The 27897-nt window shown below is 42.8% G+C and overlaps 1 protein-coding gene across 3 annotated transcripts; it reads right to left on the reverse strand.

Moving 5' to 3' along the window:
- Positions 1–6: 6 nt before the first annotated feature.
- On the reverse strand, positions 7–27835 carry LOC106746230. 3 transcript variants are annotated; one of them, XM_014622556.1, is made up of 7 exons: positions 13961–14276; positions 10095–10479; positions 8929–9303; positions 7873–8174; positions 6828–7266; positions 4903–5018; positions 7–4236 (listed from the first exon to the last, which is right to left on the reverse strand). In XM_014622556.1, exons 2-7 carry the CDS (start codon positions 10174–10176, stop codon positions 1903–1905), a joined length of 3648 nt encoding a protein of 1215 aa, XP_014478042.1. In that variant the 5' UTR covers positions 10177–10479; positions 13961–14276; the 3' UTR covers positions 7–1902. The 3 variants fall into 3 exon arrangements, with proteins under 3 accessions (XP_014478042.1, XP_014478041.1, XP_014478044.1); XM_014622555.1 differs by having other exon boundaries at positions 10095–10706; XM_014622558.1 differs by lacking the exons at positions 10095–10479; positions 13961–14276 and adding an exon at positions 27685–27835.
- Between the last annotated feature and the right edge of the window lie 62 nt (positions 27836–27897).

Raw genomic sequence — 27897 nt, forward strand, 5'->3', positions numbered from 1 at the left:
CCCCCTCTCTCTCTCTTTCTCTCTACTTCTTGACACAAAATGAACTAAAGCGTGGACTATGTCGTTAACAAGTGCAGCTCTTACGTGTGTGTGTGTGTGTGTGTTTAAGTACACATAATGCGTCTTTGCGGTGCGCTCTCGTCCGATTCCGGAGTCCGCCGAAATCGGTGTTTATATTGGAGAAAAAAAAAAAGAAAAGAACAAAAAACAGACTTACGCCCGTTTTTATCGTGATGATTTAAATCCAATCGACGATTAACTTAACGAACTGACCAATAGCATTGGCCAATTTAGCCGAATTGATCAATGTGATTGGGTCAATTCCATTAAATTAATCGTCGATTAGATTTAAACCATAATGAATAGAAACGAGCATTGGTCTCCCGCGATCTCTCCGATTGAATGTGGATTTTACTCTTTAACTGTCTCTCGTAAGCTTTCTCTATGTACATATCTCGTTCTTATACCTCCTAATAACAGCTAAGGTAAGGTCTAATGTAGCTCACTGTCTTTACCGCCGCCCGCTTTCTACTAGTACCTTCTACGAAAAAACGTGATATTACTTTCTGCATGATTAATACGTATGCTACTTAAAAGCATGTGTTATCTCTCTAGAACGATCAACTCTGTCGATTTTCCTCGATTACAATACGTGTAAATATACGTCCGTTCTCGGCGAAAGAAAAGGAAACAAAAGGAAAAACGGAAAAAAAAAGAAAAAGAAAAATTAATACGAAAATAAAACCAAGGAAGAAATAAAACGGAAGAAAAAACTAAAACCTCACGGGTAGTAAACATGCGGGGTCACTCCGATGACGTTGAGAGTCGAATAATTGTGAGCGATCGAAACTTCCCTTAAGCGAAGGCCATCCAGAGTGATACAACAAGTCTTAGTCTTTTTTAACACTCGTGTCTTTTATATAGATTGTAAAAATAATGCTTCTGTCGCTTCGGCAAAGTGCGTTACGAGATATCGTAGCGAGAATGTTAAAAATAACAGCCTGGCACACATTTTATATGCCTCTCCTCTCATTCTCTCCTTCTTTCATTTCATTCAAAATAAAACTCACGCTCTTTTTTATGTATTCAGAGAAAACAACGTATTGCCCCTCGTTAAGCTCGGTCCAGATAAAAGCTGACGTCCGTTACGAAATCTCCTCCTCCCTTACGATCGCAATGAACAATGACACACGGCAATGCCCTTAACATTTTGACTACCACGCTGAACCTGAGCGTGAGCCCCACCAAATTGCGTGTATCTCAAATGTACAATCTGATAACCAACTTGAGGTCAACCGTACCAATGAAATGATAAGCGCACCTACTATCCGCCGATACATATTCACTGCCTGAGTTCTCATTTAGTCTTAATACTACCTCCCTCTCTCCATATGAGCTATGAAATCGACACGTTTTCTAGGGTATCCATCGCTTTCTGGGAACTCACGCATCACCTGGGGCGACGTGGCAGCCAAAGCGCTAATGACAGGTAAAATGCTATCGTAGAGTGGTGACTATAATGCATGCCTCTCATACATAAAATTTTGAAGATTCTTCACGAAATACGATCACAAGCAAACTCTTAAAAACTATTTACAAAAAACGGATCGCGATTCACGCGCTTTCGAGATACCATTCAGCCCTCTTGAGCGTGTCTCACTGGACTTTCGAAAGAACAACGATTTGTGTGTTAATAGATCCTGCCCGACGAGGCTAGGATGTATAACTTCTTCTTAATTGATTTCGAACAACGTGAGGTGCAAACGTATGCGCGTAGTGCAACGGTTGGAGAAGATCGTCGCCGTGGTAACACATCGTTGCGACACAACATATCGCAAGGATACATCGCCGCGTTCTCTCCACCTTGTGGGACAGATAGTTCCGTGTGGCGAGACTGCGCCATTATTGTATGTTGCAGCACACCGCTCGGCACGGTATCGGGCCCTCGCCGTTCTGCAGCAACGGCCGCTGTTGCTTGAACATCCTCGAGTCGAAGGCCGGCGACTTGCCGGCGGCGTAGCAGCTCTCGTACACCTCGAACGCCTCGTCGACGGGTATCTTCTCGTCCGCCAGAACGATGTCCCGGCTTTTGTCCGGCATCACGATCGGGATCTCCTCGATACGTCGTCGCTCGATCGCCGTCCTCTCCGGATTATTTGGCACTGTTCTCGGGGCCGATACCTCCTCGCTCGGCTCCTCCTCGATGCTGATAGCGCTGTCCAGCCTGTAGTACTTGCGCACGTGCTCGACGGTCGCCTTCTCCACTTCCAAGCTGTCGTCCTCGACGGCCTCGCCCTCGCACAGGACACCCGGGCTCTGCAACATTCGCTTCGGCGTTATCACCGGCTCGATGGTCTCCGCCTCCCAGCACTCCAACACGTCTGGCTCCTCTATGCTGACCGAGGACATCATAACGTTATCGTCATTCTCGCTGCTGTTCTTCGTCTTCTCCTCCTCCTCCTCCTCGCAGGTCTCCTGCACCACGTTTTCGTTGATCACGTCGACGGCGGTTCTCGTCGCGACCGGCTCGTACGAGGAGGTCGGCAACAACTTGCCGTCCTCCGAGACGATGATCTCGCCTTTCTCGAACGTCCGCACGCTCACGCTGTCGCCGAGCGCCGTTCCGTCGTCTATACGCCGCATCCTGATATCGATGTTCTCCACGGGATCTCTCTTGATCCTACGCGATGTCTTAGCTCGCCTCGCGCTCTTCGAGTTTGTCCGAGAACTTGAAGCAACCCTCATACCCGCAACGCTATCCTCCTGAGTAAATTCGCAAATGTTACCAACATTGCTCTTCGACGGATCCTTCAGCTTCGCGACGACGTTCTCCAACCGGTGACAGCAGGCGACGACCGATTGTTTCTCATCGGCGCTCCTGCTGCTGTTGCGCTTGTCGATCCTCTTCGCCGCCTTCCTCCTCGTTGCGTCATTCTTGCGCTTGCCGTTCGTCTCCGCCCGATCGATCATCCTGACACTGTTGATGTTGTTGTTGTTGGACTTTGCGAATTCGCCGCAGCTAGCCGTGCGTGACAACGTCGTGATGACACCGTTGTCGACGCCGCTATTAGCAGATAGTGCAGGCATGGGGTTGCCTTGCAAGTTTTTTGGCGGCTTTCCATTCATCTCCTCGTCATCCTCCTCCCCGTCCGTCTCGCTGTCCGTCGCCGACGTGAGGAACAACGTGTCGGGCGAATTGGCGCGACGCAGCCACTCCGTCACCGCGTCCGTGATCGGATACTTGGACAATCGAGTCTGACTCTCGAAGCCGGAGTCCTCGTTGGAACCCTCGATCGTTTCCTTGCTGTCGTTGCGCGTCGTATCCACGCGCGCGTCGTCCGACAGCTCGAGCGGTCGCACGGCCTTGCCGCCGTTCTCCACGTCCGAGGAGCGCGTCGCTTGCTCGTCCAGATCCGGGCCAGGTGTAGGCTCCCTCACGAATTTCGGACCCTTCTTGCCGCTGTACTTTCTCGGCAACGACGAATTGTTGCACTGACGTGAAGAATCTTGCTCCTCCCCCTCCTCCTCCTGCTTCTCCGCTGCGTTCGTCGAGTATGGACGAGATTTGTCGTCGGTAAGCGCGTCGTCGAGGACCTCAGGTTTCGGGACGTTCGCCTCGCCGTTGGTCAAAGCTACCTCGGTGTTCCCGCACTGGTTCTTCAGCAAGCCCGCCGTGCTAACGCCGTCATCGCTGCTGCTCTCGAGCAAATCGCGCTTCTGCGCGCCGGTGGTCGAATCGTTCTCAACGGTGTCGGTCGGCGCTTCCGCGAAGACGGCCTCCTCCTCCTTCTCGGTCGAGTCCAGTCGACCGTTAACTTCAACCTTCCCGTTTCTTGGCTTGCGCCCAATCGCCGGCTGCGGAGGAGGATTGTTTTCCGGTGGCGTCTGCTCCGAGCAGGACGCGTCTTCCGGGTTCGTTGGACTCGGCGAAGTGCCGCGCAGCACCTCGTCGGCCTCGCGACTCGAGTCCGCGGCTTTCGTCTCGGCGTCGTTGGCATACGTCGCGGTGGCCTCCTCGGTCACGGCGGGCGTCGAAACGGGACTAGAGAGGACTTGAGATTGCAGCGCCGGCCGCAGTTGAAACTCCTGGCACTCGGGATTGAGCGGCCGAGGATTCGCGGCCGTTGTCGTCGTTGTAATCGCGGCCGGACATTCCGACCAAGGCAGTCGGGAAGACGATAAATCGTTATCACATTCGGAACTGTACTCTCCTTCCTCCTCATCTTCGGTGTTACCCTGAATGCGAGAAATCAAATGGTTAGGAAGCTTTAACGTTTCGATCTCGCGTCGGAACCTCTTTGTGATCCGTTCTAGCGTGTCTTCGTCGGCGTCACACTGATCGATAGACCGATGCGGTTTCGTTACATTAGCCTTCTTTTTCACAATTAGAGGAATGTAAGTTTGTCTACTAATTATTTGGGGAGTGAAGTCTCACTCGAAAAGTGATCACTGAATTCAAGTGACTTTTCTTTCATTTATACAAAACATCTCGTTAACGTTAGAAGCAGTTCTGACCGTTCTTATTGTTTAGATTAATACCCTATTTCTTGTGTAAAAAATACGATTCTGAAATTTTGACTTTCCATCAATCATTTCCTTTATTAAAGAACGTTTGACCAAATATAAGATAAATCTGTAATACATGACATAAATCTGTATACATAATATAAAAGTTAATTGAACTAACAATGCATGACAGAAATTTCAATAATCTTTACCGTACCGTTTCCGAGATATTTAACGATACATTTTTATGTGCGCAAGTGAAGCATTCACCGTTCTTTTTCTTCGGGTGGTAGTATTTTCCCTTATCGCCGCTTTTCACAATGAGATTTTACTCCAAAGAAATGTAAGGAAAAAATGCGTTATTACTTCATTTAAAGTGAGTCCCGCGTGACTTACCAAAGTAGGTCTTTTCTGCTTTCGTTTCTTTCTCTTCTTTCTTCGTTTGGCGCACGCCATTGTCATAGCCGCCACGTCCATGGTTCTCACCAATGGCCCGCCCTGGATGGTAACACCTTGGACAAGCGAAATTGTCGCGCGTTATCGTTTTGTCGAACAAACGAGCCGGTCGATGAGAAAGTAAAGTTTCGGTGCGATATTCGTTCCCGGCTGGATGAACCGCCGATCGCACGGTAAATGAGCGCCTAGAACGGAGAGTGCCGAAGATCGCGAAAAGTGAACTTGGCTTTTCGCTGCTGCTGTGCCTTCTGTGACTCCTCGTCATCGAAGTGAACAAAACAGCGTAGGTGTTATTTTTAACGAGCGCTATTTGAGATGTAGCAACATTCCGTCGCCATTGCCAAAGTCTCGCTCTTCTCTTCTCGCCAAGTCATATTTCGGACGTTATAAATCGTGTGGATGTGGCCGCACGGCGTCCTCCCGTGCGACGGCCGCGAGTCAATGGACTCGCGCGGATGTGAGAATACGCTTCGTTACTGCGACGGTGCGATGTGGGAACAATGATGCGGTGCGGTTGAAAAAGAGTACATCAATTTGACAATTATGCTAGTGACACAACACGTCGTGGTGGCCAAACAGACATCGTGAGAGCGTGTAAAGAGTCGGAACTTTAGGAACGATCGTGAAAAATGAACTATATGTAGACCACGCAGGAATCTCCGCTTTCATCCGGATCAAAATCTTCTAAAAGCGTCTCTTACGCACGCACGGTAAATATCGACTCACGTAACCACCGTGGAGGCTCGAAAGTCTCGCACACGATCGTGTCTAAAGCGTGGTACCTTTTTTGCGAATTATTACCTTTTACCTTGAATGTGGTAGAGGCACGGCGGTAATAAAACAGCAATGATGCCGATGGACGGGACAGAAGTCATGAATCGGGGCATATCCCTTTTCCTTGGCCGCGCATCCGATCGACACTGTTCTCGTTTAACATTAGAAATAGGTACAATCAAGCGTACTACGACGCAGTGTAGCGCAGTACGAGGAAGGAGCGTCAATTAGATCAACACAGAGAGATATATATGCATATAATTGGAACAACGATGTATTGCAACATTGTTGCAATCTCTTATCGTAATTTCCTCCCTTTTCATCACGTGATGCTAGTTCGTATATGTCGTAATTATTACATATATCCGTGTGTCATCATTTAAAGGAGTAAATAGTTTTCTTGCTTTATATTAGAGAGTATTAGTCTCAGCAACTTTTGCGTTGATAAGAATTACAAGCTTTACTCGCTGACACGAATATTATGATGAGTATTTACGTCGCGATACGTGGAAAAATTTAAATGCATAGAACTTATCATGCATAGATCATTGAATATATTAGAAATAGAGAGATATATCAAAAATAATTTTGCTAAATCAATATAAATTTGTCTCTCTCTCTCTCTCTCTCTCTGTGGAAATACTTGCATATATCAATCTTGATTTTACTTTTACAATCGATCCCTTCAATATTCCTGTATCCGTTACCCAAGTGATTTGAATTAATTTGCAATGACAAGGCACATCGTCAGTTATGACTTGCAAAATCGTTTTTTCACATAGTGATTCATATCGCGATAATGAAGCAAACGCTCCCTCCCCGAAATGCGCCTCTTTCTCTTAAATGCAAACGGGCTCAACACGCGTTTCGGTTCGTACTTTTGTTTCATTGTTCCGTCCATTCGACTGTGAACAGAACGAAGGCTACGAGGGGGCGAATGTATAGGTAGCTAGATAGCTAGGCCTGCTCATGCAAGCAGCGGAGAGCAAGAATCGTACTTTGCCAATCCATTAGCACGCGCACGCACATTACGTCGATCGGAGGGGGCAACCGCCGACCGTATGCTACCCTAATCTGACTCTATAACTAACCATTAACGTTGACCAAGGGCGGACCGAACATGTAGTGGCCGGGATACATGTACGGCTGTGGCACGGCTGGCACCACGTGCGACACATGCATCGGAGGTGGTTCCTGCAGCAACAGCGGGTCCAAGTACGGCTCCACCGCCGTCGTCACGCCACCGTTCTCCAAGTGCGGCTGCTGTCCCTCGAGATGCTCATGATGATGCTGATATTGCTGCTCCGGGTGCTGTTGTTCCTCGACGAGCTGCTCCTTCGGCTGCCGTTGCTCAGTCATCGTCGTCGCGTTGTCCATTTCTTCGGTTTGCTCCTCGATCTCCTCGGCCACGCTGCCGCTGCAGCTGGCGCTACCGGTGCCACTCTCATTCCACGTACCGTTCGGAGTTTCCGTCACCATCGTGCCGTTATGCTCCTCCACTATCGTGGCTGTTTCCGTGCTTTGACTAGTCTACAAGTAGATGATAGTCAACGTTGCAGAAATCGTGTATTATTGTCGAGCGTTTGCGACTCTTGACGATAACAAGCAAGTGAACTTGAGGCATAGAGTCCTGCATCCCGGGGTCTCCATTTCAACGATTCTCTCTGGGGAATTTGACATTTTTTCTCAGCGGAATCGACGAGAAGACGTCAACATTTGCCAGAAATTTAATAATATATATATTACCCGAACTCCTCTGACCTTTGTTTATTTTGTTGACTTGACTGTATGCTCGGAGGAATTTGAAATGTTTTCTCAGGGGAAATAACGGAGGGATGTCAACATTTGTTGGAAATTTAATAATACGTTTATTTTCCGAACTCTTGACCTTTCCTTATTTTTTCAGGCCGGTTATATTCTCCGAGAAATTGGGAATTTTTCCTCAGCAAAAATAGAGGAGAGACGTCATTTAGCAGAAATTTGATCATATGTATATTTCTTGAACTTGCGATCCTCCTTTATTTTGTTCATTTGATTATATTCTCCGAAGAATTGGGATTTTTTTTTTAACAGAAATAACGGAAATGAATATCTATATAACTGGCCAGTGTACGTACTAAAAGATGAGGACCTTACCTGATAATCCATTAAGCAGTATGGCTGATTGGCAAGTTTAGGCACGAAGGCAGGGTTGATCCACTCGATCGGCCTCAAAGGCACCGGGCCGCAAGGTACAGCTGCTAAAACATTCGGTCCGACTTGAGCAGGTACTGGCGCAGGTCCGACCAACATCACAGGATATTCGTAGTAGTAGCCGCTCGCGTGATCGTAAAACGTTCCGTATCCTAGTTGCGCTCCCGGCTCTACCATGGGCGGATATTCTCCCGTTCCACTGTCCCTATCCAACAACTGCTGATCCTCCGTAGTTTCACTGCCGTCTGCAAGGACACCGCCGTACAAACGTATATTTATTTAGCAGCATCGCGCAGGTCCGCTCTTAGCGACGAGACAGTAAATTAACGCGTCGGCTTTCTCTCGAAATATGCAAATTGCAAGGTAACAAATTAGGATGGTAACTTGCCAGTCATCATCCCAATTTAATTAGGTGTGTAAGTTGACGTTCTTGTGGAAAGATGACTTTTTTTCTCTCCACGGAGGAGCGCAAGTCTCAAATTTACAGTCTGCACGGAAAAAACTCAGTTCCTGCAACTGAATAGGGACCAGATGATAACTAGGTGATATGAAATGAAAACTCGGTGATGAGAAATGATATATATATATCTCTGTTACCGCGACTGGGAACATTCAGTTGCATTGAAACTCGGTCGAAACTGAAAAGCAATTGACTGAGCAGAAAGTTGCTATAGAAAGCCTATTGCTTCGAATCTATATTCACGTTGACTGTAATATCGCGATTATAATTTTTGGTTTCTCACATTAATATATCTTACACTCCGTCGAAGATTTTAATTGCAAATTGCTGACTAAATGGTCGAAACGTTCAAAATATTAGGGTCTTGTACCTGATTTCTATTAATTAAATAATTTGCTATCGAGATTCCGCAATTGGGTTCTTATTGTCTATTTTATTTTATATTTATTTTCGACTCATACAGGAGTCCTTCCTTCGTTACATGTTATCTTCGATTTAAAAAGGAGAGAAATCTTTATTCTGTTTGATCTTTCGCTTACCTGCGGTGGAATGTGACGCCGATTGACTCTCGGTGGTCGACGGTGTGGCGCTAGTGCTCGCATTGCCAGTCCAGGGCTTCTTGCGCGACAAGTAACCCTTCTTGAAGAGGACGTCCTGCCGCGGCGTCGTGATCCTCGTATACTCGTCCTCGTTGAAGATAATCTTAGGCTGCGACGGCGAGCCCGAGCTCTCATCCCGGTGCGATCGCGAGCCACTGCTGGCGTAGCCGCTCGTACTGCCGCTGGTACCGGTGCCGGACCGCCGTGGTTTATAACCGCTCTGCCCATTGCGATCGATGGTGTGCGCATTCGCCTCCTGACTCTTCACGTATTCCTTCCGCAAACCCTCCTCCTCATCCTCTTCACCGGGCGGAGCTGTCGCAGAAAATTTACGCGATGAACAATAATGACGAGTCGGGTGCTCTCTCGACTGTAATTGAAATTAAATCGAATAGGAATATATCTATAGTAAACGATAAATTGATAGAAAGAAACATTTCTCCTGCTGTAATTTGAATCTCGATATTAATGATTCTATCAAAAGTTTCAAAAACGATTACCACGAGTCTCGAAACATTTCTTAGACGTCTTTCGGATCTCGCTAACAATGTCGCTATCCCACAAAACTTGCATGTATTTTCCGAAAAGAGAAGAATTACTTTGTAAATTTTGTCTTCTTATTTATCTTATTCTTGTAGATCTTTGTAAATTTCTTATTTTAAGATGGATACCGTTGTAAGTGTCGAGTAAGACTTCCAGGGAATCGATGCTATTCTGTCAGCACGCGTGTTATGCCTTGATTAATCATAAAAATATACGGGGCGCGCGTAATTGCGGACTGTCGCGTCCAGCGTGCGTAGACGGGTAGAGGAAAATGTTTCACATTTTATCCAGAACGATCTCGCACAATTTGCTTAACCGAGTATTCGCCGACGACGAAACCGACGGTGTCATACGGGAGGTGCGAAATTGATCGTTCGACAATGTATACAAAGCCGTCAAACGCTAAAAATAACCGAATACGCTATCAGTATTCAATGCAAAATTTTCTTTCTCGTTCTCTCTTTTTAGATATCCGCGTATTTTCTATCTCGCGAGAGAAAGAAAGACGGTCCGATGGAAAATAAAGGGCGATGCGCACAGCTTGTTGTATTTTGTTTCCGTACCGTCTTGGTACCTCGCTAACAGCAGCACATGATTCGAAGAGCCGATCACGTGGGTGATCTTCTTCTGCCGACGCCACTGCATCGTGCAGCCTCCCTCCGGCGGACGTTATCCTGCCGATATCGTTCTGGCAGCTTATCCAGGTAGACTGCTCTTCTCGAGAAGCACTATTCCGCGCTTCAGACCGGGTAATCGCAGCTGCCTGACGGACACATCGACTCGGACACATACGCGAAATCGCACGATAAGAGCCGATCAGGCGCGTTAATAAAGGATGACGACGTCGAGACGAAGGCTCGGTGTACGTGGCGCGGTACGCAGGATTAATCTATCACACGCGATGCCCCGAGAGCGACTGCCTCCGGCACGGGGAAAGGGGTGGTGCTGCTAGTGAACACGCAGAAGAACGAGGAGCGTAACGTAGCCGGGTGAACGCGTTGCCTATTGGCTGCTACCACCGGTACCAGAATAGCATCAGAATTAGAATAGAAAACGGGCGAGGAGACCGTCTAATCGACGACCGGCTGCAAGCACCGCTTTCGAGTCGAGTAGTCGAGGATTTGTCAACGTTCGATTTCTTCGGCTGCTTGGTGCCGCAAACGTGTGACTACGATCTGAAATTTCATTCCAGGTGGAGATCGCGACAGAGGAGGATCCCCGCTCGGGAATTGTTTCCACTACCCACTGTCTGTCGTGAATAACGGATAAGATGTAGTTTCTTATCACGTTCTCACATTTCAAAATTTCATTATTCGAGTATGTGTTCAGAAATTCGAAACTCCGAATATAATTTCTAGCTCTAATAATTAATAAATAATTAAGATATTTTCTTGTCCCATATAATGAGGATCATAAAAACAACTTTCCTCATTGTTTACGTAAAGAAATATTTACGAAGTATTATTGCAATACACGACGTTAGATAAGCATAGATAAGAAAAACGAAGGACAACACGGCGTCGTGATTATAAACGATCAAGACAAAGTGTACTTTACTTTATCAATGCAGCGACTTCTGGATTCTAATGTGTGCGGTCATTGTCGAGTTGATGTACTTTGCGTGACTTGGGACGAATTCCGTGAGCCATTTTATTGTCCAATGTCATAAAGCATGACATTTATCACTACCTTGATTTACGTTTATTGCGTTATGAAAGTCATAAAGTACCGATCGCTAAATGTAATCCGTGCCAGACAATTTTCTAGGGCATCTAATAGCGGCGAATTTTTCTCGCGCGAATAGAAAGAACGCGAGCATGAAGTTTCACGAAGCACAATTATAGCACTATTACTAAGTGGCGCTAATTTTCGTCGGCCGGTGATACGCGATGGAGATTTTAAAAGGAAATTAACGTTTCGCAGACACGTAAGGCGCGGATTATGTTTCGTGATCCATGTCATTTTGTCTAAATATAATTGTATTTTGATATTAACATTGTCATTATTAATTATCATTAGGTTCTTATAATCTCTATTTCTTTAGTTTTCAGATCCACGGAACATTACAATTCATCTATGTGGACTCTATTCAAAAGTTCTTATTTAAAAAATTATTATTAAATATTTTTAAGTAATTTAATTTTTTCAATTAATCGATGATTCTACTCTGTTCACCTATTGTCCTTTATGTGTTTCGCACAGAGGATGTGCGAATATTCATACGATTAACCGAGAAATGATATTTTATGTTGAAACTAGATAAGTGTCGCAAATAACAGTTATCAATCATAGAAATGAAAGAGAACGGAAAGATATGGGTGTTGTCACAGATGGATACATTGGTAGGTTAAAGATCAATATTCGACAGATAAGCCGTACTTTCAATGTTGCAATGTTCAATGATAAAAATATTCTCTATTTTGTATATTTTATATAAAGAAAAAAAAAACGTTATCTATAAACACTTGTTACTTTCAATATAAACAAAAAATAGCTAGAAGATTGATTGTACACGATATTATGTAAAATTAGTTTCTACTAAAAAGAGTATATGTATAGTATTTACAATTAACGTATATTTTTCCTAACATTTTAATATTACATATACATGGTATTTATTTCGAGATAAAAAATAAACGTGTGTACAGTATATTTTATCTATACACATGTATTCAGCAACTATTAAGTAATAAATCTCACAATCATTCAGGAAATACAAGAAAATATAAAAAAAGATTGAGAAAAAGAAGGAATGCACAGAAGAGGAAGGAGGAATGGACGCATTGTTTGCACGCGATGGGAGCTCTTTACAAAACGGAACGCTGAACATCGCCTTAGATTACATGTGTATGTGCACTACGCGACATATCGCGTATCGCATTCTTGTTCCAGATTCTGTCTTGGCTTACGTTTCAAGTGAACCGTGCATTAAAACGTCTAGATATCGCTGGTGTATTAATATCTAGATTCCATTGATCGTTCACATGGCGCGTAAGTACAGCCGGTACAAGTCGAGTGTATCCTCCGTACTCGGATACCCGAATACCTCGAAGTTTAAGATGCCACCTGACCTGAATTTGAGCACCCAGGTATTCGCGGTGCTAACAGACCGACGTTCGCATCGGTAAATGTCCGTCCTATCTCATCATTGTGCGATACTCGCGACACATCAGATCGTACGTTGCGAAAAATCGGCCTTGGCGTTGAAAATAATTTTTCCTTGAAATCTGTTTTGTGATGCGAACAATATACACGCACATATACGCGTGTGCCGTATAGCGTTACCCGATCTTATAATGTTCGATTGCAGATGCCATCGAAATTGCCCGAGGCATTTTTAATGGAATATTCATCTACAGCGACAAATTGACTCCGATAAAAGTGCAATACGCCTTGTTTTTTCACGCGGTCCTTCAAATTTCCCTACAAAACAATTTGAACGGCAAAAGAAGTAGATAAATCTTTAATATATACATCATCAAACATCTTAACAATTTTGCTGAGGACGGAAATTTTCTTGTAACCGTTATTTCCATTCATTCAATTAGATGTATTGACGCAACGAGGTAACATGTACAGGAAAACCAAAATTGAAGACATTTTCGATAAACTGACTTAATCCTCGGGCGACTTGAATCCTGGTTACGCGTTGTGAGTTTATGTACATATGTATCGTAACGATGCAATTTTGTGCAATCTTCTAACGCAATTCATTGCATCATTCTGTGTACCTGCTAGTTACGATTGCAAAATATGGCGATTGCCTACGAGTGTAGGATTATACAACGAATCATTATAACCCGAGATCGTGATTATTAGCTTGCACTTCGTTCCCACTATCGACTTGATATCCGATAATCCGTCAACGAACGTGTTACGTGATTTATGTATCGACTGAGTAAAAATATTTAATTAGTTATTGGCCTTTAATGAGATCGGGGCGGATCACTATAATTTCGACTTCCAGAAGCTACTCGTTGGAATATCATCTTCGTTTAAACAACAACGCCACTTGAATCATGGCTAAGTACACACGAACATCTTGTGTGATCGCTTCTCTCCTTTATCTATCGATATTTTTATTTCGTTTATCATCGCTCTTACTTATTAATACGATTTATTTATCCAAATCTATCTAATTAGTTTTAGCTGATCTCTTTGTATATACGATCTGTATTTAAAGATTGAGGCGGAAGGCATCGTGAAGCAGAGGCGACAGAAATTACATAATCTTATGAAAGAGTGATATGGCGTAAAGCGGGCACTAGGATCGGTTTATTTCCTCTGCCCTGTCTCAGGATCGATAGAGGATCGCAAGGTTTCCCTCATCAAACGACCCTTCGTCCAGGAAGATCCTTCGAAGGATCTCTCATCTATCAAGGAACAGTTCGTCGTCCCGCCCGTGGACGACTGTGTTTCACTTATTTACCGATTAATCAGCAATGCCCTGAGGGCTAATGAGGGAGGGCCGGACACACTCGTGAACACATAGCACACCGCTCCCTGTCGGCTCTAAGGACATCGTCGCGAGGGCGGGGAACGATCGAATTTAGGCTGTTCGCCGGTCGCAGAGTCACACAAATAATGCATACTGGTCGCGCACTACTTCCGTCAGGATGAAGAAAGTCGCGAATTCTAGCCTAGAATTTCTAGGGTCGCCTCGGCCGCACTGGACGCGCTCTCCGTCGGTGTGCGGCGTCGCACCGCGCTTCGATTTTCCGCGGCCGTCTGCGACTGTGCAACGCGAACGATTTTGCGCCATACATACGCCGCCCACCGACGACACGCTTGCTACAACGCGCGAGAGTCATTTCTCTCCTTCTCCCCCTTTCCTTCCAGTTCTCCGACGACCAAGCTCTCATGTTATCTCACTTTTGAGAAGTCACTGCTGCGCGTTTCGATAACGGCGACGTGAGCGCCGCTTGCAACTTATTCTATTTCGCATGAGACTCTAAAATAGCAGGAAATTGAAGTTTCAAAGTTGGTAGGGAGGAAATTCGGCACGAGGGACTCCGAAGACGTCCGTCGTTTCGGGTCAAAAACGGAACGGCCGCGAGACTCTCACGAGGATGACGAAACAACGGATGCACTTTGCTCGCTGTCCTCGTGGTTAGGCTGACGCCTAGAAACGATGCCTCGCGAATAGTTGAAGCATAATGATTTGGAACGCGCCGGACTGTTATAGAACGGCTTAGGCACATTGTCAAAAACATAGGGCCGATGCTCCCTCACCCTGCGCTGCCGGGACTCGCTCCATTCTGATTCTCTCCTCCGTCGTCCTGGACACGTGTAAAAAAAAGGAACCGCACCGCCTTCTTAGAGCGTAGCCGCAAATTACGCGCACCGGTGACTTAGCGGTTATCACATCTCGAGACGCGACGAGCAAAGTTCCTCAAACCGGCGCGTAACTTCACCTCGGACTTTGCGACTTACTATCACAGTTTTTAGGCCCGTCAATATCAGCTAAATTGAAACATGTCATGACGATGTGCTATATTTGTCGCGGGATTTCTCCCGCAAAAATGAGCGACGGGGACCTATTCTTTGGCCGTACGTTTTAACGTTCGTAGTGTCAACATTTAGTACATGCATCTTACTTTGTTTAAAGAGAAAAATCGGAAGATACGACGACGTAAACGTCACGATGTTTCTTCCAACCATTTGTAACTTGATCTTTAATCCCACACATGTGCTAACGCAGCCACAAAACACATGTTGTGACAAGATTTGGTAACACCTACTAAACATGTTGGAAGCTTCAAGTTCTGTTATTTTTTCGCCTCCTTAAGGGGTCTCCGACTGACTCGAGACATTTAAAATTGATATATGGTTTCTATCGTAGGAATGACGGTCCAAGGATACCTTGCTTAGATTGAATTGTATACGTTTTGATGCACGCGCGCACCTTGTGTCTTTGATAAATAAATACCTTAATGAAGTGTCACGATCGTAGATTGGTATAGCATGGTACGATATTAATCTTCTGTCGCGTCTCTAATACTCTTGATAATGTACCCGTAAGTATCACGTAAGAGTCACAAGGCGCGTAAAAACACCTTATCAGAATTAATCCCATTCCGTAAGCGCGCGCGCATGCTTGCGAAGTCAAGTCGTGTTCGAAAATAGTCCAAGAACGATATCGTGACTCGGGTAAACCGCGATTACAATAGAACGTAACGTTGAAAGCAACGTGTCGAGTGTGTTCAATGAGTCGAGCGAGGTAACCTCTTCTCTGCCGGCCAACCGTGCAAACCGTCAATTAATCGCCCGCAGGCTTTCACAGAGCTCAGTGATATCGATCGAATTTAAAACTGCGTTGTATTTCCGAAAACACCTCGCACGATCACAATTTTGTGCGCGCAAAGCGCTTTCCTAGTCGACCCGACTAGGAACATCGCGAGGGTCACTGAAATTTCAGAGCCAAAATTCTGAGCCGAAATCGATCGCACGAAGGGATTAATTCGATCGATTCAACTTCGCGTGACGAAACTTCCTCGGATGTCTCCCAACCTCAGAGATCGATCCCGACGTGTTGATTTCCCGAGCCAACAATGCGTTTGCAAGTATACAAACGTTTCCTCAACAGGAAACTTCTTTCAGTCGAGTTATATAACGGAAAAATTGTCCCCGTATTACCGGAAACGTCTCTCGGCTTCTCCTCGGCGATTTTAGAAGCGCCATGCACGTCACCAATACAGACACTATATCAGCCGTACTAGAATTGGCAAATGGTCCAAAGAGTTCCTTAACCTTTCGAGGTAAGACCGTGGAGGTCGAAGAAACGTACAGCGCGCGCGCGCGCACGTAGCGACGAAACAGATATAGCGCTCGCAGGAGCGTAATGAGCATATTAAATCATTGATATCGCTGCGAGTTTGACGCTTAAAGGACCGTAAAATAACTATCGCGGAGCGAAATACGCGACGGCGTAACTAACCGAACCGGAGGCCGTAAATGCGACGGGTATCGATAGGTAAAAATAGCGCGTAAGGTTCGAGCGCGTTCTACGGAACACCGCGTGTAAATGAGACCCATCCGACACCTCTTCGCTTCGCGAATCTATTATTACAATTTCTAGATATTCCATGCTACATCTCTTCCGCGATTCAAACGAATTCGGCAACGAGCGAACGTGAGTGACATCGGCGTCGATAAAGGATGCCGGTACGAATTAGTTTGCAACCGATTTCACTTGGGTGTTGTTCAAATGTACATATATATACCGGTATTATAAAATATATATTTTCCACTAAAATATTTATTATCAGACACGGAGAGAGCTTATATACGCCGTGCATATATCTTTGACCATGTTTCTATTTGCGATCATACTCCACGGATCGTTGCGTTTAAAAAGCTATAAAAACCGTTTACCACGAAGTGAACTAATTTTCTGCTTAATCAGTATGATGTGATTTTTCAGCTGTCGAGTCTAAAAATCGCATCCATTCTCAGGAAAAGCGTAAAATAAATAGAGAGGATTAATTGATAAAGCGGGGAGTGAATAATTTTATTTTCCTGTCACGTTCGACAGGAAAATTGTGATGAAATGTGGGGAGAGAGATTCTCGATATTAATTAGACACTCGCGATCAATTCAATATGCTGCTTATGATATTTAATAAACTGACGATTAATATGTTCTTAACTTATCTAATAAAATGACGATTAATAGACTTTTAATTTAATAAACGCCTAACTGGACAACAAAATGTTTCTGAGAGATCGCGATAAACCCAGTTGAAATATTTTATAATACGGATCTACGCGCATTTCCTTGTATTTTCCGCAGAAAAATTCTAGTCTAGTCTACGTCCCAGAAAGGTCACCTCTGCAAGTTCGAGCACACGGTAGACTCGGCGGGGTTGTGTAAGATCGATCCGAAAATGTAGCCGTCGACTCAAAATCATGTGCGCGAGCCCGCTGCTCGTGACGAATAACCGAACGGCATAAAACCCGTGCGTCTGCGAGGCGCGAGCATGTGACGAGAACCTCGTGGTCACTCACGTGCTATTCATAACCTGAACTCGCGGCTCTCCGTTCCACGCACTTCTCGGAGAGGTGTTACGTGTGTGACGCGCCCATACGTGATGCGTATATGTAACCGTAGCTCGCGTTTCACATACGGACATGCAAACGAACTCCATATGTTGCACACGTAAAACTGCATTTTATTACCAGCGACCGCAGCGAGGTCATTATGTAATTCGTACGAATGTCAGAAAGGTCTACGATCTTCAGCACGTGCAACTCGCGCACAAACTTTGTGACCGCGCGCTCGTTGTGACACACAAGGGGAGAAAAAATAGAGGTATACTATTTTTTTTCTTTTCTCCGTAAGTGCCGGCGCTTATTATTACGATGCCGATGTGTATTCCGATTCTGTGTATCCACGAAATGTCGCGCTGACCTAAGCGGAAAGCAGGAAAAGTTTTACGTAACGTGATTTTACGCACAATGCGGCTTTCGGCATTATGACCGTTTTTGCACGAGAGAAGCACGGTCTTTTATTAAATTTTTAATAAATTATAACGACACTGGCAGAGTTAATATTAATATTAATAACATCTGCAGTAATTAATATTTACTTATTGATTCAAGTGAATATTAATTATTCGTTCAAATTAACATTAAGAGGAAAAATATTCTGTCTCTCTCTCTCTCTCTCTCTCTCTCTCTCTTTTTCTCTTTATGGTAATGGCACGAATTAATGCAGATGCAGTGTGTTTTAAATGGACCGAAACGAATGTCGACTGAGTGTACACGAGGACAATCGGAGTGTACACGAGTAAATCGGATAAATAAATGCAGGATTTAGTAATGTTTGATTCATAAATAATTATCGAGAGATATGTTAAAATACAATTAGCAAAGAAACGTCATTTTTAATGAATTTTTAAAGATAGAAATTGCCGAATTATATTAAACAAAAAAAGCGATTATTTTATTGTATAATACGTTTTCAAAGATTAAAGCACTTGCTCCAATTAGCCCGGCACAGTGTTACACACCTATCTAATCATTGTAATTACTATAACTCCCATTAGTAAAAAGAAAATATTTTTAAATTATCATAAATATAGATTGTCATGACGTATATGCTGATTACTTCCACATAATTTGTTTCATTAATCTCTATTAATATGTATCATATTAATATTACATCGAAGTAAAATTAATATAAAACGTTATACTTTAGAAGTAGAATACGCACACACTGCTCTTTCAAGATCACGTATTCTGAAATTTTTTAGAGAGTCATATATTATTTTATAAATTTGAAGAATACTCTTCGACTCTCTTGCGCAAAGCAAAATAAAAATTTTTCCTCCGATGTGGAATTTTATTTTCTCAATATATCAGTAAAATGTACTATTTTAATTTCTCCGTTGTTTTTTTAATTTATAGTAGGTTGCGGCAGATATATTACTGTCTCTTAGCATCATATTTAAACCAATTGTGTTTCGTAATTTTCCGTCCCACGCCGCTGTTAAAATAGACTACTCATATTAGGTTCGACGTTCGGTGGAAAATGTGCTGTAAGGGCTTACGTAACCGACCGACCGTAGCAGCTTCTGTCCACGAATACACACGTGCGTGAATGCATATTCTACTTGGTTCTTTCTGTTTTGTCAATGTTATACTTAGCTTCTCACTATGCCTGCATCGACGGACGAGCCGTGCCGAAAGTTCATCCCGTCAAATTGCCGTAGGTATCTTTATCGATCTTGAAAAGCAACTTAACTCACACGTCGATACTTCAATTATGTCGAAATGAAACCAAAATCAATTACAAAGATTGTACTCGTATAACCATCAGATATTAAAATGGTGTAACACCGAAAAGAAATTATACTTCATAAATTCCGAATAAATATGAGCGATCTACGTCGCTTATTGGAAATATATGGCCGACGTTGCGGAAATTCACTAGAATTTATGTAGACATGTTCGCGTTGCGGACTCGAGAGAATAATCTCATTTTGCAGAGAAGAGCTCGACAATCATGCAATATCCTCTTGTTACTTTAGTAAGTACAATTTATCATCTTGTTACTTTAGTAAGTACAATTTATCACTTCGTAATCTCTTTATCTCGTTACTCCATTTCTGTATATTATATATGCATTGTATTACAAATAAAACGTTTTAATCCGATCAAAGCATCTAATCTCAAAACGTAGAAGAAAGAGTTAGAGGAAAAATTTATATATAAATTATGTATAAAATTATGTATTATAAATACACGTTTGACATTTCATTTGTTATTGAGGAAATTACGGAGCATATCAGCAACCTGCATGAAAAACGACGGAAGCTTGTAAGCAGATATGTATTTGTGTCACGTATACATGAAGATAATCCTGCATTTTCCCGACAAACGATGGCGAGTAAAAGAGACGCGCTTGGAGAAACACGGCGTATGCGCTCGCAGTAGTAAGAGTCGATCACTTATGGTACTATAGCGACCTGCGCTGCCTCGATGTCGGTGTATAAGAAATTTAAGATGAGCCCCGATCGATTTTCCAGCAAGAAAAGAGATAGAAACAGGCTCTTAAGATTACATGCTACGCACGGAACTTTTACGCGTGCAATATAAATATACTGCGGAGTTGCCGATACTTTTATAGAGAAAAATATTAATATTTTTTCGATATTATCGAAAATATTAAATTTAACTGCATTCATAAATGGAGACACGATTAAATTTATCGGCAAAGTATCTCAATATTCGTGTAAGAGACACTATTTTTATTTTAGAAAAAAGAGAACGCTCCAATATCGATTTAGACTCTCTCTCTCTCTATCCATTAATGGAGGTGCAACTAATCTTATCATTAACGCTCGTAATCATTATCTTATCGTAAACGCTCAAAATTAAATCTGTAAAAATGTATGAATCACGAGATTTCCCGAAGGAGAGATTGGTCAGCAAAGGGTCGCGATTGTTGGCCGAGATTTGTCTCACGTTCCACCCACAGACTATCAGTACGATGAGGCATTTCATTTCCTACTCGCGGCACGACGGCGATCCAGAGAAACGCGACGCCTAACTATTGATTTACTCCGGTATCGAGTCGAACAGGAGTTTCCCTCTTTCGGCCCTACAACCTCGCGACGCGACTCACGAAGACTTATCTCATCTGCATGTTACGAGTCTTTTTTCGAAATGTTGCTATTCTCAGCCGTTATTATTTTTCACGACTAATTACGTCGACTGAAAGAGCGACAAATTTAGACTTTGCTGAATATAGTTGGAAGTTGTACGAAGATGGTGTGAAAGTGTATCCGAGGTGAATAGACCAGAATAAAATGCGACGAACGTTACTTCTTTTGGTATCAAAAATCTCTCTGAATATTCCGCATGCGGAAATTTTAGGATATCTTGTATAATACAAATTTTAATATGTCATAAAATTCATAAAATTATTAAAGTTTGGAGTTTCTCGTATATTTTCTTATTTTTAAATAATTCCTGTATTTATATAAAAATAAATATATAATAAAGTCGTTAAAATATTTGCTCGGCATTTATGTTAGTTACCAAAATTATAGTTTATCATTTACGTTATGCATAATTCAACATTCCGGTTGACGGTTAACGACGCACGAAGTACTTGCGATATAGCGTATGACGAAACAAAAAATTGTTCATTTCGGAAATAGCAAATTGCCGAAATTTCACGCTACATTATTTTTCGCTGTTCGCGCTTCACGATCTCGAGACATGACCGCGGTAATGCATCGAGGACGCTCGTTAACCACTCCATTAACCATTTACAGGCGACCCAAGATCATCGAGTCGCGAAAGCTCCTCCATGTATAATGACTGTGTGACGACAACGTCATTTATGCGTCCGACAAAATTCTTATCATTTGAGGAAATCTTTCGAACTGGATATGCTATTTTTCCGGGAGGATGAGAATCCTAAGCGCATTCCGCAAGCCAAGAATTTTTCACGATTCGAGCGCACGAATGAAATCAAATATAGAACGATGTTTCAGTGAGAGCACGGAAATACTGGAAGATACAGTTTTACTGAACCGTTTCCGCAATTAGACCAGTCGAGAGTCAGGTGGTTCATTAAGCCTTGATTCATTGCATTCTACTGTCTAAATATTCGTACGCTAAATTGGAAATATTCCAAATCCCGAAAGTCTGTCTAGTAGCATAACTCTCGGATTAATACGACTTCTTCGATACATGTTGTCTTCAGTTATAATAGTTCTTTGATCTTTATTCAAAATAAAAAAAGCTGCTAGAAACAAGTCTGCACATTGTGTGTTGCACAATTTCGTTAGTTAACACATCGTGTACTATTAGTCACAGAGATTACTATAAATTATCCCATTATCTCTGAAGTACATGAAGAATATACTTTGGGAAATTATGTTACGCAATGCTATATCGTGTGAAAAGATATTATTTGCAATATTAACCCATGGATGATTCCTATTGATGAATTCTACCTCACCACGAGTCCTCGTATCGTATATATTTTAATCTAATCTCAAGTCTATATTTGGTTGAATAAGATAGGGTTAAAGTCCAAATTTTCAAGCATGTAGATACGTGCGCGATGAACTAGTAGTTGCTACTATATATTTGAAGAACTTCTTTCGCAATTTCTATTTCTTATCACGTCTACCTATGTTGTATCATTATGTATACAAATCAATAACTGACGTAGCTAATATAGTTCTTATCATCAATAACTTATAGCTGTTTTTAAAACATTTCTCGTGTACATTTGCGTTTCTCGTCAAGAAGATAAATCTTTCCAACTTTCTATCTTTGATTTAGATCTACTTGCATAACCACACGCGATTTTGATTCGCGTTTATCTTTTATCTCCTCTTTTTGATTTAGTAGAAATTAAATCACACGTCAATCTTCCACGGTCGCGTAGTACAATCATTTTTCCTTTTCCTAAATACGTTGATGTAAACGTCAATGTGGAATTTACATTTAATTTCTGTCACGGTAATGAAAGATTTATTATCACGGAGGTCGCAAAAAGTTAAAGCAGCCGGCGAGGCGCCCGCTCTTTGCACCGCTTTGAACTATTCGCTATAAATACTACACGTGTACAGGGTGTCTCAAGATTCCCGCATGCGGCGTGTACAGAGAGATTTTTGATATCAAAAGAAGTAACTTTTTCTTTTACCAAAATTGCGTTCGAACATCCGAGAAACAAGCAATTAAAAAAATTGGGTTTCTCGCGAACTAAGCTTCGAATGAACAAATGAGTAGTAAAATTATCCTTTTTGGTCAATTTCAAGTAGACTTTATTTAAATAGAATTTTAATTTAAGGCTTAGTTTTACTGATGTGTTATGTTGAATGTTGAAAAAAGTCACTATAAATAATGACCTTTCTCGATATTTTCGCTAAAGAAAAAAATTTTCTTGATGTGAGGAATCTCCCTGTACACTCAGTATGTGAGAATTTTGGGATACCCTATGTGTGTGTGCGCGCATGTTATATATATATATATATATATACTGTTATATCATATATACATATATACTGTTGCCTCCCTCTACTCCGACATTATGAAACTCCACGGCACTATTACATTTGGCAATTGCCCCCACGTTGAGATGTGCGGCTCATCACCACTCTGACCTAGTGTGCTCGAGAATGTGTTTGCATCTGTCACCGTTGACCATGAATCTCGTTCGATCCGAAAGCAATATTTTTTTCTGACAAACTTTACGCACCACGAACGATGTCGTAATATTTAACGATTCAACGACAAACGTGTTCAAGTCGAGTATTTTCTTCCTCATAGTCAGTCTTCTACGAGTGAATAAAAGAGACGTGTAAGAAGTCGGTCTGGGAATGTTTGGAAATTGAAAATGCTGCAGCGCCAACTATTATGCTTAAAATAATAAAGCATAGGAGGTAATTAGCGAAGTTTGTAATACCGATGATACCACTTGTGTGCTTGCAAACTAGCGAGTTATACGATAATAAATATACAATATAATAAATTGTAAATTGTATAATTTATATTTGTACAACGCGTCCGTGTATTATGTTCGCACGATGTTTGCGTCAATTATATATTTCGCATACTCGTGTTACACGCACTCGACAATATCCAATAATCTAACAAAACCGTAGATCGGTTACATATTGTGCGCATTTACAAACGATATTCGCGATAAATGATAAGAGGATTATCGAGAATCGATGTGTGAAAGCTTTTAATATTAATAAATAAAGTGTATCGTGAAATATTTCGAATTTGTCGTAACTTTAACGAACCTCGGATGAATTTTGGATGCAGCGGAAAAGAAGTTTTCTTATTTAGTCTACTTCCTCGTGAAGGACACTTGGAAAATTGAGATAACACGATGAAGACCGATACGACGGAAAACGAGGGGAAAAAAAGACGCGCCCGTATTGCTTTAACCTTTCCCGGTATAACCGGAAGTTACCGCAGCCCTTTCCAGTCGTCCTCGTCAGAAATTTCATCGATCCTTCCCAGCCCATTTCGATAGTCCTTATATGGGATGTTCCCCCCGGTACGGGCCGCATCTTACGTAAGCGAATCCGCGCAATCTTAAAAATCGCCCGGTGCTTCGCTCAATTTTCCAGTAACGGCGAATCTTTCCCCTCTATCATAGCTGCCAAGTCTAGTTGACAGAAGATATATGTGCGAAATGTAAACTTCGTGTGGTTCACATTGACGATATTTACTATAGACTCGTTCAAGGTAGCCTCGCGATAAGTTTGTAAAATTTTGGTTTATAAAGACATTTTTATGATTATAATTTTAACTCACGAATGAGCGTAAATGTCGAATAAGCGGAGTACATATCACGTACGGATCACATCTTATCTACTCTTCATCGTGATATTATGTCAATATTATATAATTCGTTTTAGAAGCAGGCTATATTCGCATGCGAGTGTTTACGTTTAAACGTAGCCACTACATTCGAAACGAATAGATTTTACGAGTCTTTTCACAGACGGTGTTTACGATTTACGACGATACTTTCGTTTGTTTTCTCGCGTATCTGTTGATGCCTATACGGTTTTATCGTGATACACTTTGGAATTCGCGAGGCGTTCGATAGGCTCAAGTTTAAGGTAGGTGATCTGTAGTACCGGATTTTCAATGACGATATTAAAACTCCTTCATAAGTTTATTTATCGAAAAAAAAAGAAATTTTATTTAACTATCTAAATAATACATGTTAATTTTGAGCGAAATTAAGATACATACAATATTAACAAATCCGGAGAAATTATTTATTTCTCTTATTAATACTTTTTATTCATATATCAATTGAGCTAACAGAGGTGCACACATAAAAAAATATAGAAAATAATATATCAATATTTAAATATATATATATATATATATATATATGTACATATATTAGGGGTGTTATAAATTGTAATTTTCTATGGCTATATCTACAAAAGGTCAAAAATTCGGAAATTTTTATATCAAGTCTCTATATTAATCCTTAATATCACAGCAGTTTTTCATTAAAATCCTAATTATATAGCTTTAAAAAGACATTAAAAGGTTAGAAATAGGATATTAACTTCAAGAAATACGTATAGAAAGTATCATTTTCAGTGCGAATATCTCAACTTCCAAATGATTAGTTGTTTTCTAACTTTACAGACGTGTAGATAGGAAGATAAAATTTCCATCATATGCGCAGTTAAAATTTAAAAGGATTCCTAAGAAAATGGTTTGGCCAATTACAATTAAGCGTACATGAACTAATTTTTTGTCTCAACTTTGCGTGAAGTTTTAACATACAAAGCGGACAAAATTTCTATTTAAGCTTTGAATGCTTCAGATATTTCAGATATCCCGGCGAATAAAGAGAAGAGACAGCCGAGACAATCATATATCCATCTTCACTATAACGTGCAAAATTCAGAGCGCAACTCTGACTTGTTCTTTATTTCTCCTCGAAATCGTTCCGTAAAAATATTAATAGGGTGGGAAATCGAAGCTTCACCGTCGAGACGCGCTTCGGCCAGGATAAGCCGCGAAGTAAACATTGTCTAGCAGTCTCTAGTTCGTCTCGAAGAAAGAAACGAGCCGTACAGGCACGAGGAAAGGTCGGCGTGTAGAGCGCGATCTTACGCGGTACGCCTAAGCGGGTAAGTAGGTACGATACGTTACGGTGGAGGAAAGTCAGATAGGGTGGCGCGGCGGCGGATCGATGCATCGCCGCGAGTCGGACTCGAAAGGCGGACTGTGTGCTTCCGGACGGTGCAACATCGCGACGAGAATACGAGCGGGGAGACACACTACGTTTACCCCGATTAATCTAGACTCGTTAGATACCGTCGACCATCGCAAGATAGATCGTAATATTTCCATGACTTTGGATCAGACAACGAGAAACGAGAGCTCTCCGAGAATTTTCCTTTGCGAAAATTAAAGTGAAATAAATAACCTGAATGAGGGAAATTTTAATAATAAAGAAATATTCGAGCGAAAGAGTGAAAAAGGAGGAACGGTAATAGAAACGAATACTCGTACGAGGAAGGAGAAGGGACTCGAGCGTGTGCTTCTATGGACCCTCGGGGGTTATCGATAACGATAAACGACTCGGATAATACTCCGGGAAGATCGAATCGCCGACTTTCATGAGATTTTGTGGAAACATCCAGATGGTTCTAATCCGAAGTATACTTCTATAGATTTCTAAAGATTAAGCGGGGAGAGAGAGAGAGAGATCGTGTCGAATTATTGTCAGGCGGCTTCGGTATTTTAGTCAGAAATTACGTGCGAGAACGAGTCCTCATTCTAGAGCCGACTATTCGGTTTTCGATGATAACACACTGAGCAATTCGACAGATAAATAGTGTCTCGCACTGAGTTCCACGAAACGTGGAATATTGGCACAGTGCATATAATGTAACACTTCCTGTCAAGGTACGGAGTGTTTCGATCACACTACTATGTAAGAAGCTGTTTTAATATACATAAAAAAAAAAAAAACTACAATAAGGAGCAAATTTGTAGGGAAACAACGGACTATGGCCAGTATTTATAGTCGGATCTTCAGATGTTTTATAATCAATGAAATAAGCCGTGCAGCATCTGAAGATAAACTTACGATGGCCTTAAATATAAGATACGGCCATGAATACTGGCCTGTGACTCAGTGCTGGATCGTAATGCTCGCTACGATATATGTAATGATGGACTATTATCTACAGGATTTAGTGACATGCGTGGCGAGTTTAAAGTTCTCGTGTTCCTTGTTCTACGAGCAACGAGTAGTTCATTCCTCGATGAGTGACAAATATTCGGCAATCTCACGTAAAGTTACTCTCAAGAAGCGACTTTTTGAAAAGGATCGAACGATGAGGAAGAGGAGAGACCCTCTTTGTTGTGGTTAGGGACGTACGCGAAAAAGCGAGTCGCATAGTACAGAGAGTCTCCTCGTCCCAGAGGCAGCGTTCTCGCGTACTTGTCTGTTGTGCTGCGGGGAGCGGCGTCGTTCATTTTTTCTTATCACGGATAGTGGAAGACCGATTGAAGTGCGCGATAGCTTCGCACGGCCGTTTCGTTCGAGGTCGCGGAAACGTCCAGTCTAAAAAAAAGTCTCTCGGACGTTCCGCGTAACCGTTGAAAGGGTTCGGAGATCAGGAAGGGTCGGTTTCTCTCTCTCGGCCGCACACGTTCTGCACTCACCAGTGTACAATCGACCGAAACTGACGACATCGAGTCCTCCCATTGCGTGTTACCGCGATAGTTTTTTTCCTCTCTCTTTTGCAACATCGTTCGCCCATTCATCTCGGAGAGACTCTTCGGTGGACATGCTCCTTTTATCTCCTCGCATAGAAAGCATGCAAATGTGCAGTCGAGAGGAACCGAATTGGTGACACGGTGCGAGGATCGGCGAGGAGGAAGAGGAGGTCGCGGCACCTTGCGATAACGACACGTCCTTTCCTCTCACTCTCTCTCTCTCTCTTTCTCCCCCCGACATCTCTCGCGCGCGCGTTGATCGATGACCGGCCGCGTCTCTCGCGACGCGAAATCGCTCGATCGCGGAAACGCGTTACGTGAGATTGCGAGCGAGACGGCAGGTTAACGTAAGAGGGAAGACAGACGCACGGCAAGACGGGCAGGCGGACAAACGGAAGGAAGGAGTACTCACCACCGATACTCAGGGTTCTCCATCGGGTCTTCCGCTTGGAACCCTTTTTGCCCATCTCTCGCGGTCGTCCGCACCACCGTCGCCGCCTCCTCCTCCTCCTCTTCCGCCACCACCTCCGCCGCTGCCGGCGCTATGCGCCTCGTCCTGCGCGACGATGATCTCCTCTCCCTGCCTCGCTTGATTTACGGTTCCTTTTTCGTCGTCGTCCTCCCT

Source organism: Dinoponera quadriceps, unplaced genomic scaffold (assembly GCF_001313825.1).
Source record: "Dinoponera quadriceps isolate SergipeBrazil2010 unplaced genomic scaffold, ASM131382v1 scaffold566, whole genome shotgun sequence".
In the NCBI taxonomy this organism is placed as follows: Eukaryota; Metazoa; Arthropoda; class Insecta; order Hymenoptera; family Formicidae; genus Dinoponera; species Dinoponera quadriceps.